The sequence below is a fragment of the Hylobates moloch genome, unplaced genomic scaffold (assembly GCF_009828535.3).
Source record: "Hylobates moloch isolate HMO894 unplaced genomic scaffold, HMol_V3 SCAFFOLD_4, whole genome shotgun sequence".
NCBI lineage: Eukaryota > Metazoa > Chordata > Mammalia > Primates > Hylobatidae > Hylobates > Hylobates moloch.
Window position 1 is genome coordinate 159,640,069 of NW_026652279.1, and position 17,074 is coordinate 159,657,142.

Genomic DNA, 17,074 nt, shown 5'->3' on the forward strand with positions numbered 1-17,074 from the left:
CCATGTGTGACACAATGTTAACCATATGCAATGCAATGTTGCCATGTGTGACACAATGTTAACCATATGCAATGCAATGTTGCCATGCGTAACACAATGTTATCATATGTAATGCAATACAATGTTGCCATGTGTGACACGTTACCAAGTGTAACAAAATGTTACAGTTTAAGGCAATGTTGCCATGTGCAATACAATGTTACTGAGTATAAGGATGCAAGGAGATATTTCTCAAAGTGTTGCACCCCACATCACACACACAAGTCTACATTCACTCCATCACATGAGTGACGCGCACCCGGAAAGCCTGGCTGCTGGTTTACAGAGGGAGACGTTCAGCTTATCTAGTAAATGGCTGTTTTCAGGTGAGGATTATAAGGAGAAAGTCAAGAACAGCACATTTTGTTTCTTTTACAAAGCTAGTGAATGGAGAGCCTTCTACGCTCACCAGATCGTAAGGCAACGTGAGGTCTGCTTGAGGTCTACTTAAGGCAACGTGAGGTCTACTTAAGGCAACGTGAGGTCTACTTACATGTGCTTGACTGGGACACAACCTAGCCTTGACCTTCAAAAAACCTTTAAAAATGAATTTGGAGCATTTGTGTTTCTCTCCTGCCTCCTTTTCTCAGGGTCTTACAGATTTTATCTTGGGAGAGGGTGGCTACTCCTCTGACCCTGAACAAGTATCTTTCCATGCCCAGTGGTGCCTGGAGGGATCTGAGTGTAGGTCTTCACCTCCAGCAGAGGCTCCCCTGGAAACACTAAAATCAAGTCTACCCCCGCCACGGCCCTTCAGGGGTTCAAAGGGGTCAGTCTTCACAGCTATTGGCATAATGGGAAGTTCAAGGTGCAGCTGACAGCAAGTGCATTAAATATCCCTGTACTCTGGGAGTTTAACAGTTTCAGCCCATGATCTCTTACTACTTTCATCTTCTCTGGTGCCCCATGTCAGCACCCACTGACCAAACTCTCCATTCTATAGGAATCTGGAGGCTCCACAGAAAAGATCTCAAGTTTTCTCCAAAAATTGGTTCCCATGAGTCCCTCCTGTTCTGCTTATTCAGACATTCATTTCTCTAATCATTTCAAATTTTTTCTACTTTTTTTTTTTTTTGAGATGGAGTCTTGCTCTGTTGCCCAGGCTAGAGGGTAGTGGCACGATCTTGGCTCACTGCAGCCTCCACCTCCTAGGTTCCAGCAATTCTCCTGCCTCGGCCTCCCGAGTAGCTGAGACTAGGGTGTGTGCCACTACGCCCAGCTAATTTTTGTAGTTTTTAGTAGAGATGGGGTTTCACCATGTTGGCCAGGCTGGTCTCGAACTCCTGACCTCAGATGATCCACCCGCCTTGGCCTCCCAAAGTGCTGGGATTACAGGGGTGAGCCACCATGTCTGGCCTCTACTTTTTAAAATGTCCAGAAGAGGGTGCTTTCCTCTGCCCATGTACTGTCACTATGCCAATGTCTGCAGTTGCTCAAATTCGAAAAAGTAATAGCTTTTTCTGAATCAGATTATCAGAAAAATAAAATTTAAAAATGACATTACCATCCCAGCTGAACGTGTTAGCATGGAGGAGAAAAAAAGCAAGTGAGTTAAAGCTCACACACTGACGTTCGTTTCCTGCAATGAAAATGTCCTAACTAAACTGTCAGGGGATAGGGTAACTCCACAAATGGCCCTGGCTTCCACGGTGCCAGACTGAAGGACGGTAATGGAGGGGCCAGACAGAGCAGTTCTGTGTTATCAAGGTGCTAATGTCAATTATAAAGAAAGGACAGTGACTGAGACAGACCCCTCACAAAAAAACAATGTGGATGCTGCTCTAGGCATTCCCTGGGTACAGGTCACTGTCTCCTCTGTGACAACTGAGCCCACACATAGAATCCTACTGAAGAAACCCACAGGAGGGAGATAACAGCAAAATAATCAGGGAAGATGCCCGTAGTGACAAGGAACTTAAAGGAAGAATCCACTGGGGCGCCAAGGCCCACTGTACATCGTCAAAAATGGAATCAGTCTATTTTTAAATGGCAAAAACATTGAATGCAACAGGTAATTCCTTAAACCAGGTTGGCAAGTCCTGCTTTTTTCAAAGAATTAAAGGAATACAGTTCTCAGAACAGTATGGATATTTTCATGTGAGTTTTTCCTTTCTTTTCCTTTTGGCTAGACGGGGGTGGGGAGAGAGAAAGCTTACGAAACATGGCCACCTCTTAGAGCCATGAGGCAGGCCCGCTCTCCCCTGCTTGCTGTAGATAACAGCTTATGGGCAATCTGTCAGCTGTTCCCAAATGACCTGGGGCTAGAGCATGGCAGGAGTGTGGTATGCTACATTCTCCTTCAGATGTCACAGTTCTGGAAGGATATCAGGTGGCCTAAGTCATGATAGGGTGTACTTGAAACCCCTAACCAAGGACTCCAAGTTGTTGGAGCCAGTGCGACCCTTACCTGCTCATGCATGATTTCAGAAAGCTCCTTCGCCATTTCCCTGTAGTTGGCTTTCATTTCTTCCTGATACTCGAGCTGGTCTTCTTTAATCAGACGTTCATTTACCGCCAAAGCTTGACCGCAGGCTTCCACAAATTGCCTGGAATGGCACAGGTGGGAGAAACAAAGGCACGCAGAGGATAAGGCATGAGTCCAACCAGCAGCATCTCTCTCCCGAATGAGCACAGAAATGATCCATACTCGAAGAGAAAAAGATGCTTTCAGTGTGCTTTACCTGAAAACTTCCTTAAGCAGCTTCACTTTATTGTCAGGGTATCGCTTTGTGTTTGTGTCATCTAAGAAAGCTCGCGCATATGCTAGTGGGCCAGCATTGACCTAGACAAAGAGCAAAGATTTTCAATTGCATTAGCAAGAAAATCACCATGATCATCTGTTCAGTTTCAGTTTGCAGGCACTAAAAAGCCTGTTCGCGTGACCTACTCACAATCCCTGCCTTCCAGGAACTTAAGCCCAAAAAGAAACCACAAAGCTCACTCTGTTGCACACCGCTTGATTCCATGATCTCAGCCATCTTCAGGGCACTTGTGATGTTGGTTTACTTTACGTAAGAAGAAACCAATGCTTGGAAAACTTAGGGGCCTGTTCAAGTTTGAAGAGTCAATAAGCAAAACACCAGAGATCACAGCCCAGGTCTTCCAAATCCAGGTCAAGGATTCTTACTTCCAAGGTGTTTAGTACTGGGATTTGTGCTGCACTACACTGAACTAACAGGCCAATCTGGTGAATTCAGTGAAAAATTGAAAAATACAGTAACTATTCCAGTTTTTAAAAACAACTGTTCATTTCACTGAATTGTATAGACAGCCATGGGCAAACTGATTTGCTATCCTGGGATGAAGTGAGCATTTGTGGTGTGCTGGAGAGCTAGATGTTAGGAGCAGACAGCACGGTGACTGAATCAGAACCCTGCACCATCCTTGCAAGCAGCTAAGAAGGGTCTGCTGATTCTGGATAAGTAAGTAAAGGTAAGAATGTGGGGAGAAAGAAGGCTGGACACACTGGGATGGGAAGAAGAATGTTCCAGGCGTCTGAGACAGCCTGGGAAAGAACGTGACTATGTGGTCACTGCTTGATATTTCCCGGAAGGTCTGGTGAGCTTAGCAAGGAATTAGGGGAGCTCTCCGTGTGTGGTTCTGACCCACGGTAGGCAGGACTTGTCTAGCAATGGCAGGAAAACTGAGCCACAGGAACTCACACCAGATGTGGAGAGACAGGAGGGTTCCAGGTTCCAGCCACAGTGGTCAGAGGGGGACCTCTGAGCCGGGGGCAATGGGTGAACAGCCCAAGATGCGTGAGGGTGGAACTCAGCACCAGGCTGGTGCCGTGGGGGGAACCATATTCATCACCTGAAGATGACCCAAGTGACTGATTGTCTAAAATGATACAAGACGGTCCGTATTTGAAGAAGATAGAAAGAGGAAGGCTGATGAGACTCCATTAGGTATAATAACAAGATCTTGGAGTGCAATGACAAGAAGCTCCACAGACGGCTCTGCCCAGTAAAGCTGCAGCGCAAGTGAGCTGCTTGATGAAACGATTACAGAAATACGCAAATAAAACGATAAAGTTAATTTCCTCTGGCTGCAACTTTGTTGTTACTTTGGTAGATATGAGTATAAACTTAATCTTCTCATTTCAACACGGAATTTCTTGCTTTTTCAGATGACTGGGAATTTTATAAAACACTAAGGTTACCATCAAATTAGCAGGGCATATTTTGCCTTTTACAAAGCTCAATGGTCCAGCCCTACCCTGGACTGGTGCCACACCCCTCCGGTGGCCTTTCCATAGGGGCTGGATGTTCCCAGATCATGTTGATTGAGTGGTTTTGTTTTTAGCTACAGAAAATTGTGGCCTCTGGACCTGTTACATAATCACTCACGTTGCTGGAATACTTATGTTCACTTGCTAACTTATTTTGGCACATATGTCTTTGAGACTATAAGGAAAGAGATTAAAAACATCTGTAAATGCTTTTGTGGTGAATGACACAAAAATGTTGGGCAACAACTCATGGTTCTTTAGCGTAGATCTGATGGGGAGTTGAGAAAATATAATTTCAGAAAGTGAACCAAAAAAACCAAAACCTATGCATTATAATCTACATGTAACTTTCATAAACATACCCTTCTTGAAAGATAGAACAGTAGGATATACAAATACATATATACACACATGTACATATACATATGAACAAACATGTGCTTGAACTATATACACTTAAAAATACCAGAAAGTAAGAGTCATACTTGTTACTGGAGAAAGTGATTAAACATTTACCAATTAACTAGGAAACCAGCTAAGTAAGATAACTTTTTAAAAACCTCTTATTAAAGTATAATATACAAACGGGAAAGCACATATATCACAAGTGTATAGCTTGATGAATTTTCACAAACTGAACATATATGTTAGTATCTAGATCAAAGATGATCTTTTCAATAAATTGTGTACATCACTTGGAAGGTCATATGGAAAAAATATATCCTGACCCTCACACTATAGCATACACAAAAATCAATCCCAGATGGACTGCAGACCTAGATGTGGATGCTGAGCAAAGGAGGAAAACCTAGGAGAACATCCGTGAAATACTGGAGTAGACACAGATTTCTTAAAGAGAACATAAAAATGCTACCAATAAAGAAAAACTGATTGATTGGGCTATATTAAAATAATGAATTCATTAATCAAAAGATGCCATTAAGAGAGTAAAACTTAAGGTACTTTTGTGGATACAATTTTCATAGAAAACAGCCAACAGTTTTATAGGAAAATCTACTGCTCTCCACATTTCTTTGTATTTAGAAGAGTCTTGATGCTTCTAATCAGGCACGCAGAATTCCCCAAATACTCACAAATCAGGGTAGTGTATGAGATCTGGCTCTTGTCCCCACAGACAGTCAGTCCTCATGGGGTGGGGGACAGGGATCATGAGGTTTCCTCCCCCTCTGATATCAGGAGAAATGTCACAGACATTGGGGGAAGGGAGCAGGGATCACTTGGTAAACCGAGGCTCTCAAGTAGACCTTGTTGGTGGAAACGACTCTCAAGTCACCCAGGGGCAAGAGTTTCCCCTGCTGCCCTCCGGCCTGCTGTGCCTGGCTCACCTGAACACTCACGCTGCCCTGGAGTTTGAGCTGCAGTTTGATCATGTCCACCTCAGCCGAGGAGCACAGCTGCCGGAGCTCCGCCACCTTCTTACTCATCTCGTCAATGGCCACCTCGATGGGGTTCAGGTCAGTGTGGTGCTGGTACATGACAGGGATGCGCTTCTTCACATAAGGGAAGCAGTGTATAGCTGCAGAGGGTGAGCCCCAGAATTACTGCACGGCTTGCACAAGCTTTAGTGTTATTGAGCTGATTATTATTAGAAGTGATTATTACAGATGTCATTATTACTTACATTTTTAAAATAAGGAACCCAAAGCTTGCCAGAGACACATACTACTACTTGGTGGAGCTAGAATATTGTCTTCCTTTACAATCGTGTAGCTCATAAAGTCAAGAGAGTTGGGTCCTTGTTATCCTTTTAATGTGACAAGCGTGTCTTTAAATAAATCAGGTTATCATTCCCCACTCAAACCTTCCTTGGAAGCTCTGAGGTCTGAATGAGTTAGTGGATATAAGATGACTTTGACAACATAAAAAAGACTAAACAATTTTGAGATACTACATAATAGATTACGTCCAGAAAATAGTTCCATAAAAATATCCTTGAGAAAATTCATTTTTGTCCATAGAATAACTTTGAATCACATGCTAAGTTTGCACAAAGCTGAGAAATCAGTAGAAAATAATAAATAAGAATATATTCCTAGGGTGGACACGGTGCTTACACCTGTAATCCTAGCACTTTGGGAGGCCAAGGCTGGTAGATCACTTGAGCCCAGGAGTTCAAGACCAGCCTGGGCAATGTGGCAAAAACCTAATTTTTGTAATTTTGTAAAAAATACAAAAATTAGCTGAGTGTGGTGGTAATGCCTGTAGTCCCAGCTACTGCGGAGGCTGACATGGAAGGCTTGAGCCCAGGGGGTCAAGGCTGCAGTGAGCTGTGATTGTGCCACTGCACTCCAGCCTGGGCTACAGAGTGAGACCCTGTCTCAAAAAAGAAAACAAAAACCACTCCCCTAAAACCCAAACCAAAAAAAGACAAAGAATATACTCCTAAGCAAAGGATTTCATGAACCAGAAATTCACAAACTTTTGGAGCTGTAGTGCTAATAAAGGTATTTTGAAACTTACAGCAATGAATAAGAAATAAAAATAAAAATATTTACTTTTTCTTATATATTTTTTAACAAAAAAATCTGATTAATATTGTTTTCCTTTAACATAATGAGATACCTAAACATCAACACAAAGGAGTTAATTTAAAAATGAACAGAAAAACAGCAGGTTCTCAATTGCTACTTCACATTTCTTATTGCTCTATATAACATAGAAATATCTATAATAGTCTCACTTGACATATATTTACTAATAGGCAGTAGATATGTACTTAAAAGCTTATTTTTTTTTTGAACAAGCAAACGTCAGATGGGAGTGGTCCTGATCTCTAGTTAGCAAGTGGCTAGGGAAGAGTTTAATTGGGAAGGACTCATCACAGGATGGGAAACAGGGCCAGCCCCTGTGAAACACAGAGTTCCGATGGGCCACCCAACATCTGGACAAAGGCGGAAAACATGTCCACCTTGAGGCAACCTCATTTGTCACGTACTTATAGGCCTGCTGCCTTTTCTCAATGTTTTATCAGTGAAAGGTGAAGGGTTCCTGACTTGGTTTCACAGATTTTAAGTGGTAGCACTGGGGATCCACAAAGCTCCCTGGTAGGATGGTGAGGACTTGGCCTCACTGCTCCCTAGTCAGGGAGGCAGTGCTGGCAGAGGCCTGCTTGTATTTGGACTGAGGGCTGTGCTTCAGGGGAAGAGTGGGGCTGCCTTCCTGTTTCTGAGGAAGGAGGTCAACTCCAGGTTCCCAGTCTCCTTTTGCTTTCTCTGGAACACAGATCATGTTCCACCACGGGTATATTTACTCATCTGGGTACTGTTTATCATCTGTCTCCTCTGGCTAGAATGCCAGCTGCACAGGCCCACAGATGTCTGTTTCATTAGCATGCCAATAGGAACATGGTCAGTGTGCAATACATTTTGTTGAATGAATGAATGCATTACTGCCCAAATGGCTGCATGAGAGTCCAAACTGGCTCTGGAAGGTGGACAATTAGGTGACCGACTGAGCCAGCCCTTTAGAAAGGAGGACGGGGAAGGCCCAGTGATAAGTATGGTGACTGCTGGTCTGTGTGTCTTGAATAGAAAGTGGAGGGCCGGAGGCTAATCCAGGTTTGCAAGACTCTGGAATAGTGACTGGGAAGAAACTCCTTGGCAAAAGTTCCATGAAAGAAGGAGCAGAGGCCTCTCCTCGCCCCCCTTCTTTGGGACAGGCTCAGAAATTTCCACTGAAGGAGGCTGGAGGGTGATCATGAGGTTTTTCAAATGATCGCACAGTTACAGTCAGCTGACTGGGAACTACCCAGGAAGGTGAGCCTTTTCCTGGTGTAGAGGGCAGGGAAGGCCTGGGCTCCCTTTGACCTTTGGAAGGCCAAAGGTTAGGTACGAAGCAATGCAATGGAAGAAAAACCTGAGGGGTTGATAATTTGAGGGAAAACCCTCAGGTCCAGCCTTCAGAACGCCCTGGTGTGTGTATCTAGCTCAACAGCAGATGAAATCTAGCAAAAAATGAAGAACATTCGTTCCCCTGCTTCTTACTATTTACAAAGTTATGACAATATAATGAGATAAGTGTCCTAACTCGCATTTTACAGATGAGGAAACTAAGGCATAGAGAGGAAGAGTGATCTGCCCAAGGTCACACAATGAGGTTGTGACCCAGGCCTACAGGACCCCCAGGACAGCCTCGCCATTGCTTAGGCTGTCTCAACCCACAGCCGTGGACGGCAATCCCCAAGCCAACAACACAGGTGTCTGCCCCACCTCTCTCTGCAGCGCACCCTCTGTCCCCTTGTTCTCGCAGATACAGAGCATTACTCAATGTGCTTTATCTAATCTAAAGTAGTCTCTAGCAAAATGATGAACTGTAACCCTGGAGAAATGTGCCCTGGGAAAACAGCCTATGGCAATGAATGTTGATGAATCTGTACACTGCCTTAACAATAACCATACTAAAAAATCCTGACCCTGACTCAGCAGTGAACCAGGTTTATTAAAGGCAGCAGTTCTCTAATCTGAGCATGCACCAGGATAACCGGGAGGGCCTGTTGAACACAAAGAGCTGGGCCCCGCTCCCAGAGTTTCTGATCCAGCAGTTTCGGAGGTGGGGACCTGGAACTTCCATCTCTAACAAGTTCCCTGGGGGTGCTGATGCTGCTGGTCCTGGACCAACCTTGGGTAACCAGTGACTTAAAGGGTCAGAAGGAAAGTCATCACAGCTGAACCATAAACACTGTAAGCTGGTGATTCCCATAAAGTGATTCCATCTCGAAGTGCAGTTATTTGGCTTAATGAGAATTTGCTACTGATGTGTGCATTAAAAAAATAATTAAATTATTTGGGGTGGGGTGATGTTTGTGAGGACAATATTATTTGTGCTTTATATATGCTGTCTTCTTATTTTACAAGCAGGATTTGGGACACTTTAAGAACACAGTTTTGTTTTAACTTTTATCTCATTTCCCTCATAGGGAGTGTGAAAAGCTCCCTGCAATACGCTGTCCTGGGCTAATTCATAAAAACCTGTATTTTTTTTTTTTTTTTTTTTTGGTAACAGCTTTACTGAGATACAAACACCACGCCATCCAATCTGTCTTTTTAAAGCATACACTTCGCCGGTGAGAGCTGATAAGCACCTGGGTGCAGCATCTCCACAGCGCTCCTTCCGCTTATTATGAAAGTGTGTATTAATTACCCAGATAGAAACTCAATAACCCCAACTTCTGGGGAGCAGGCCCTTTCCTGGTCTGACTTAACTAGAGCCACTCTTTGGAAGACGTGTGGTGAAAACTGGCACACCTGGCATTCTGAACAGCCCTCCCACTGATATTTCTTGGTCAAGAAAGCATTTTATGTTAGGTTACCCCAGTGATGTCACTGACCCTAACGAGGCAGGGATGGGTCAAGCTCTCCCACAGAAGGTAAAAATCACCCCAGGATGACTGGACACTTGCCAGGGACCAGGAAATGATGCAAAACACATTTCCCAGAGTGGGTTATCACTGGCTAAACAGTGCCAAAGTGATCAGTGAAAACTGCTTAAGCTGGACTCGTGGATAGCCACTGAATGCAGTGAGCTTCCTGGCAGAGAAAGCATTCAAGTGGCAGCTGGCCAGCCCCCGGGGGCAATGATGTGGGGCGATCCAAGCTCACATCCCATTTACTCACAGCCTGAGACCGCTGAGCAGGTCCATGCTGGAACCTGAGACGGGTGTGTGAGACGGGTCCCTCCCTGTGCGGAGACCCAGGACTGAGTGTGGCTGCTGGACCTGGAGTCCATAAGTCACCTTAGACTGTGTGCAAAAGCATCTGGGCACATAAGGCCCGCCATTTTCATCAGATTCTCAGAAGGGTAAGTGACCTTAGATTGGATATGAGCTTCTGGTCTTGTGGAAGAAGGAAGTGTCAACAGATAAACAGAAAAACATCCCAAGTATTCAAAAGGAAGCACTAGATAAATGTGAAACTGAAAAGGGTGTGGTGTGGGGGTGGCTCACTGAGCTCGAAAGGCCCTTCCAGTCCTGAAGCTTCTGAACCCCTCTGGACAGCTCTTTGGCAAGGCGTCCGGGCTCATGTCCATGTGGCTTCTGGGGCCCATACCTGTCAGGATGGTGCGCCGTTTGCACTGCTCTTCCACTCCGCCCTGCCTCTTCCCGGTCTGCGTAAATGGCATCTCAAACATGAAGCGGCGGATGTTGTGGGATCTCTCAAACTCTGTTTTCCTTTCTTGCAACTCTTTTTCGTCAAAGAAGGGGATGACGTGAGTCACCTGGATGTACGCATACTTGGAATCCAGATCCTTAGGGTTGACCTTTAATTGAAATAGCACAATGGGAGATTGGTGCTCCGTGAAGGAATCACTCAGTCCTTACCTACATGGTATTTTCCAACGTTTTATTATTAGTAAATATAACGGAGAAAAGAGTACAAGAAACATCCACACATCCACCACTTGGATCAACAACTGCTAGCAGTTTGCTATATTTGTTTCAAATATACATACACACACACCTATGTATGTGCACACACACACACACACAGACTTTTTTTTTTCCAGTGGAACCGTTTCAAAGTAAGTGGTACACGTCAGGATACTATAGTCAGCTTCTCCTAAAAATAAGGACATTTGCTTCTATAACCGCAATACATTATCATGCCTACCCAAATTAACACTGATTCCCTAATACCATCCAATACCCAGTCTACATTAACATGTTTTCAAGTGTCTCCAGAATGTTAGTTATAGATATTTGTGTTTGGATCAGAATTTGATCAACAATCACACTTTACATGTAGTTGTTATGTCCCTAGTCATGTTTAATTTAGAAGAATTCCCTATCATTCATTTTTCCCATAACATTGAATTTTTTTATTTTTTATTTTTTTTGAGACAGAGTTTCACTCTTGTTGCCCAGGCTGGAGTGCAATGGCGCGATCTCAGCTCACTGCAACCTCTGCCTCCAGTATTCAAGCAATTCTCCTGCCTTAGCCTCCCGAGTAACTGTGACTACCGGTGTGTGCCACCATGCCCAGCTAATTTTATATTTTTAGTAGAGACAGGGTTTCTCCATGTTGGTCAGGCTGGTCTCGAACTCCCGACCTCAGGTGATGCGCCCGCCTTGGCCTCCCAAAGTGCTGGTTTTCTTATTGAATGACCTCCAGTCTGGATTTCTCTGATTGTTTCTTAAACTGCATTTTTAATATATTTGGCTTAGAGAGATAAATGTTTATTTTAGCAATAACGTTTGGAAGCTAGGCCTCCAAATTATCATTAATCTACAGACAGCTGAGATTAGATGCAACAGCTGCAGATCAATTAATTTAATACAGGTACAGATTAATCTAGACTAATCTAATAATAAATTTAGTTTCTGTTTAACACATAAATGCTTTTAAAACCACATTGCTAGAATTGATGGTACTTTCATTTCTGTGACATGATAGAGAGTTAAACATAGGCATTTCCTATGCAGAAACAAAAGCTAATTTATTAGGAAGACAAATCAACAAATCAATTTTGCACATTTTAATTGTATTTAACCTTCTAGAGCAATAAAAAGGGACACAAAAGAAATGACTGTGCAGAGCACATGGAGACCATACCGGTATAAGGCAGGCAAATGAAAGAGAACTGTTCTCAAAACAGAGATGATTGTGAAGAAAAAATGAAAAACAGATGGAAAAGTGCCTGAAACTTTAGAAGAAAATACATAAAGTCATAGAAAGTTATTATTTGGGCCAGACTCGGTGGCTCACGCCTATGATCCTAGCACTTTGGGAGGCTGAGGCAGGCAGGTCACCTGAGGTCAGGAGTTGGAGAACAGCCTGGCCAACATGGTGAAACCCTGTCTCTACCAAAAATACAAAAATTAGCCAGGTGTGGTGGCGCGCTCCTGTAATCCCAGCTACTCGGGAGGCTGAGGCATGAGAACCTCTTGAACCCAGGAGGCAGAGATTGCAGTGAGCTGAGATCGTGCCACTGCACTCCAGCCCAGGTGACAGAGCCAGACTCCATCTCAAAAAAAAAAAAAGTTATTATTTGTATTTTAGAAAAAGCCATTTGGCCATTCATTCTAATTGTATCCAAACCTATTAAAACTTAACTTTCTTTAGCAGGAATAATTTAAAGGCAGTGGGAGTGAAACCGTCTTGCCCCATGTTTCACCTTCAGGAAGCAGAGGGAGACCTGACCTCCTGGAGATGTCCTGAGGAGGGTGGGACACACAAAGGTACAGGACAAAGGTGCAGGTTCCAAACGGGTCTTCATGAGAACAGAATGCCAGAGGACAGCTCTCTAAGCAGAAAATGATGGCCATTCCCACAGTCACGCTGTTGGTGAGTTCATTCCTTGGCCTGTCCATGTGTCCATTCACCCATCCGCCCATCTGTTCACCTGTCCTTACATCCAGCCGTCAGTGACAGAGTGGCAAGTCATGTGCTACGTGCACGGAGAGGTGCAGTGAGTAGCAAAGCCACGGGCCTCATTCTGTCAGAGTTTCCAAACAGCTGGACTAAAAATGACATATCCCATCAGATGTTAATTATTTTGTAAAATTAGATGTTTTAAAAATTAGGCGATAAAGATTTTTTAATGTCAAGCATGTAATGGAAAGCACTAAAGGTATTAGGAAGAAAATACACCTGCCACTCACGGCCAAGGATCCTTAATATTTTTCTTGAGTTTTTTTCTATACACATTTAAAAATATATAATATGTAATCCATCACAACATTACATTGCTATGAAACTTATCCAAACATGGTCATACCTTGCCAGAATCCTGTATCATTTTGACATTTTCAGAACCAAACTTATCCGAGTACAGTTTAAGGAGTCTCTGAGAAATTTCCGACAGTGGGGTGAGTTTGGGTTCCTTGTAAATATACTCCTTTCCATCTTCATCTTCAAAGAATCCCTGTGACATAAAGCACAATTAGAGCAATCCCTGAATGTAAGCCTAAGGCTTACCACCTAGGAAGTGTTTTTTTATTACAAGGGGAAAAAAAAGGAATGACTCTAAAAATCCTACTTAAATGGGTTTTCTGAATGAGAAAGAAAATGCTAATAACATGAAGTCTAGGTGCAAAGATAAAGAAAAAACACAAAATTGCAAACTTATTCAAGAATGCAGTCATTAAGTGTTGAGTGAAATGAGAGATTTTGGAAACAAGACTGTGCTGTCCCAGGGAAGTCTAATGGGAGTCAAGCCTGTTTCACTTTCCCAAGAAGCAGAACTCACTAGAAAATGACGAGCAGCCCACGGCAGGCAGGCTCAGAAGGGGACATGCCTCCCTTCTCCTGACGGCTCCCATACACACAGGATTTTATGGCATGAACTGAAGCGTTTGGGGGTCTGGAGTAGGTTTAGTAAAAGTTATGTAAAGCTTGTATAAATTGTATTTTGCTTTACCGACGAGAAAAAAATATTAAAGACCTGTAGCTCAATATCAGAAAATATTTTCATATCACCAGTCATCATCTGTTTTAGCACCAATCATGTTTGACTACAAGGCTTAGAAGTGCATGGGAAGTGAAAAAGGTTGAAAATTAAAAAGTCCAACTGGGGTTAATGTTTAAAAGAAAATTTTTTAAAAGTTTCTCATGTAAATTAAGAGAGAGAAAATGGTGCACAAAACAGTAAAAAAAAAAAATGCAAGCTAGCATGAAACAAAAAACATCCACATCAAACCAGGAGTCTAGATGCAGTAATTTCACTATATTACTTGCTTTTTAGGCATTTACTGTAATTACCTCCACATCTGTTTCACTGTCTGTAAACTGGTATTGCTATAAAGTTATAAAAGACAATAACAGAATAAATTGAAGGTTATATAATGCTCATAGAAAACCACATGCCCTAAATATATGTATTATAATTTATACCATTTAATAATGTTAGAGACTTGAAGGTTAAAATTTAAGTTAAATTTAGATAAACCCTTTTCTACAGGGTTTCTGAAATACTGTAATTGTAAATATACTTGTGGAGATATTATATTACAAAGGATAAAGATGCACAGGCACAAAGGACACCAGAAAGTCTTAATTTTGGTTTAAAACATGCAATATATATATATATAAGAAAACAGGTGATTTTTTTCTGTAAATGGAATAAAATGTTAATTTTTTTGGAGTTTGTAATAACTAGACAGATAAACATACAGACTTGAAAAGGAAACTTGCAAACCACACTGAAGTACCAAAGACGTTGTAAGAATGTCTTATGGAGGAAGAACTTACCGCTGCCTTAAGAAAGTAATAAAGAAAAGACAGGAAGAAAGAAAAAAAGCAGAAAGTTTACTACTGAGGAAGATAAGAATCATACTAAATATGACAAATTCATCAAATTAGCAATTACAGAAAACAGAATTTATAAGATATAACTTTATTATAGTTTTTTTTTTTTTTTTAAAGGACTTAGGACAGTCTGCAGAATGGACAGGAGGCTCACCTGCCCGAAGAAGGCTACCCGGAAGTAGGTCCCCAGAAGCCTGCGGCCCGAGTGCATGACCTCGGTCACTTTGCTGTAGGCTCGGTGCAGCGTGTCATACAGATGGGCCAGCCTCTGGAAAGCAGAACAAAGCCCATTTCTTCCCATGTGCAAACAGGAGAATCGATTTTAAAATAACAAATGTGATAATGGAGGTGAAAAGTCCTCGAACTTGAGTAAAAATACACACACACACATTTTGGCTGTACAACTTGTAGTGATCACTAATGAGTGGTAACATTTCCCACCCAAAGGCCAGCCCACATGTGAGGACCCATCACATTTCCACATTAGAGTAAGCAAACCCTGTTTTCAAGTTAAGGTGCGATGTCAGAGATGGTTCCCCAACGTGATTCTTGGCCTTTGCTTTTCCTGCTCCGTTTGATATGCCTAGAGAAACTGGATGACCTCCCAAGGCCAGGATGGGCGGAAGGGACACCATTTTTTCACGCAGGTGGAGTAAGGAAGCTTTCTGAGAAAAGGGACACCTGGTGATCACAAAACTCTGTTCATGGCAGCCTTTCAAAAGTGGGGTGCCGGGTGGTTACCCTGTAGTTTGAGATGTGGAGGTCTCCACAGAGGCGGGGCCCAGGTCTGGGTGATACCCGATGACTATTTGGAGATGATGACTGGCCACCACCTTCAGCGTAACGTGGAGGGTCAGAGACACCCCCGCTCATCACTGGCCCGTGGCCTGCTTCCTCTCTCGCACATATGCGGGTCTGGGTATATGTCACAGCGTCATGCTCTCAAACAGGAAAAAAACAAAAAGGCACTCCCATACCTCAAAGTCCCTCCGCTTCTCATAAATGGGGATGATGAGTTTGTAGATGTCGGCGATGAGCTCATAGCGCTCGGCTTTCCAGAGTCCATCTGCGCACTGCTCAAGGAGCTCCATCAGCACGTCCTGATCAAAGAGGAGGGCCAACAGCAAGAGAAGAGCATTACGGGGAATGTGACATGGCACCCCTTGCAGAATGCTAAGTGCTAAGACTGCGAGGAGGAACTTTTCACAACAGACAACATGTGTCAACACTCACTTCCACACTTATAACAACATTCTTTTTTAGGCAGCCATTTTTTCATCACCACATTCTTTTTTAGGGAGCCATTTTTTCAATCATGGTCACAAGCAAAAGCGAAAAAGGATCACCCTCCACCACTGCATAATACGTGGAAAAAACTGACACTGATACCATCACAGGGGCTCTCAATTTTTGTTCCTAGTTGTCTTAATAAATATCATCTAGAAATTTCTTTTTCTTTTCTGAGGAACAATGACAATGCTAAGACATGGAGCCTTACTAAGCATGATTTTAACATAAATTAAAGGGATTTAGTGATGGAGTGTGGTGGGCACCGTGCCTGCTTCACCTTGGACATTTCTACCAATTGAAGTTTGAGTAGTTACTCTGCTTCCACTAAAGCCCTTGAACTTTGGAGGAAGTTAACACTACCCATGGCTCAAGAATTGTGGCCTGGACTTCCACTAATCAGCACAAATCTGTTTCCTGGCCACAGTCATTGCTTCATCATGGGTAGACATGAGACCTAAGCAGGCCAATCAGGGTGAATTTTTTGGACCCCAGCTTGGAATTCTAAGAAATGCTCCTCCCAGACTGTAGCTTGGCTGAGCTGGCATTCATCTCATGGCCATGGAAGGGAGCCTGTCTGCCTTAGTAGCAGAGTGAAGGGCCTCCCTTCTGCTGCCCAGCAAAGTGATCGTGTCATGAATAACTCTGTTAAAGGTTTGGATTGATTGATAATCTCTCTGTGGAATGTCCCAGTGGGATCCAATACTTGATCTCTAATGTTTAAGCCCATTTTAGAAGGGTTTCATTAATGATGCTGAATTAATTTTAATTTGCTGATTTGTTACAAATAGCTTTGGTAAGGTGTCTGTTCAAATCTTTTGCTCATTTTTCTACTGGATTGCTTATTTTATAATTGAATTTTGAGAGTTCTTTATATAGTGTGGATAAAAGTCCTTTACCAGATAAATGATTTGTAACTATTTCTCTCAATCTGTGGTTTGTCTCTAGGTTTTTTTTTTTAAATATTAAATTTATTTTAGCTTTTTTGAGACTGGGTCTTGCTCTGTTGCCTAGGCTGGGGTACAGTGGCATGATCTTGGCTCACTGTAACCTCTGCCTCCCAGTAGCTGGGATTACAGGTGTGCACCATCATGCCTGACTAATTTTTTGTATTTTTAGTAGAGATGGGGTTTCGCCATGTTGGCAAGGCTGATCATGAACTCCTGCCCTCATGTGATTAGCCTCAGCCTCCAAAAGTGCTGGGATTACAGATGTGTGCCACAGTCCCAAGCCTATGCCTAGGTTTTCTTAACAG

At 42.9% G+C, this 17,074-nt stretch overlaps 1 protein-coding gene across 16 annotated transcripts in view; it reads right to left on the reverse strand.

Moving 5' to 3' along the window:
• The window catches only part of DOCK9 (dedicator of cytokinesis 9), a 293,481-nt gene that overhangs the window by 1,384 nt on the left and 275,023 nt on the right, over nt 1-17,074 (reverse strand). For 10 of the 16 annotated variants that reach the window (XM_058438033.1, XM_058438030.1, XM_058438028.1 and 7 more), the window contains 8 exons: nt 15,510-15,632; nt 14,687-14,800; nt 13,987-14,022; nt 13,004-13,150; nt 10,336-10,546; nt 5,617-5,807; nt 2,721-2,821; nt 2,447-2,585 (listed from right to left, as the gene is read on the reverse strand). In XM_058438033.1, coding sequence (XP_058294016.1) covers nt 2,447-2,585; nt 2,721-2,821; nt 5,617-5,807; nt 10,336-10,546; nt 13,004-13,150; nt 13,987-14,022; nt 14,687-14,800; nt 15,510-15,632 — 1,062 coding nt within the window. The remainder of the gene's footprint in view (nt 1-2,446; nt 2,586-2,720; nt 2,822-5,616; nt 5,808-10,335; nt 10,547-13,003; nt 13,151-13,986; nt 14,023-14,686; nt 14,801-15,509; nt 15,633-17,074) is intronic. The other 6 variants (XM_032151176.2, XM_032151166.2, XM_032151172.2 and 3 more) reach the window with 1 other exon arrangement.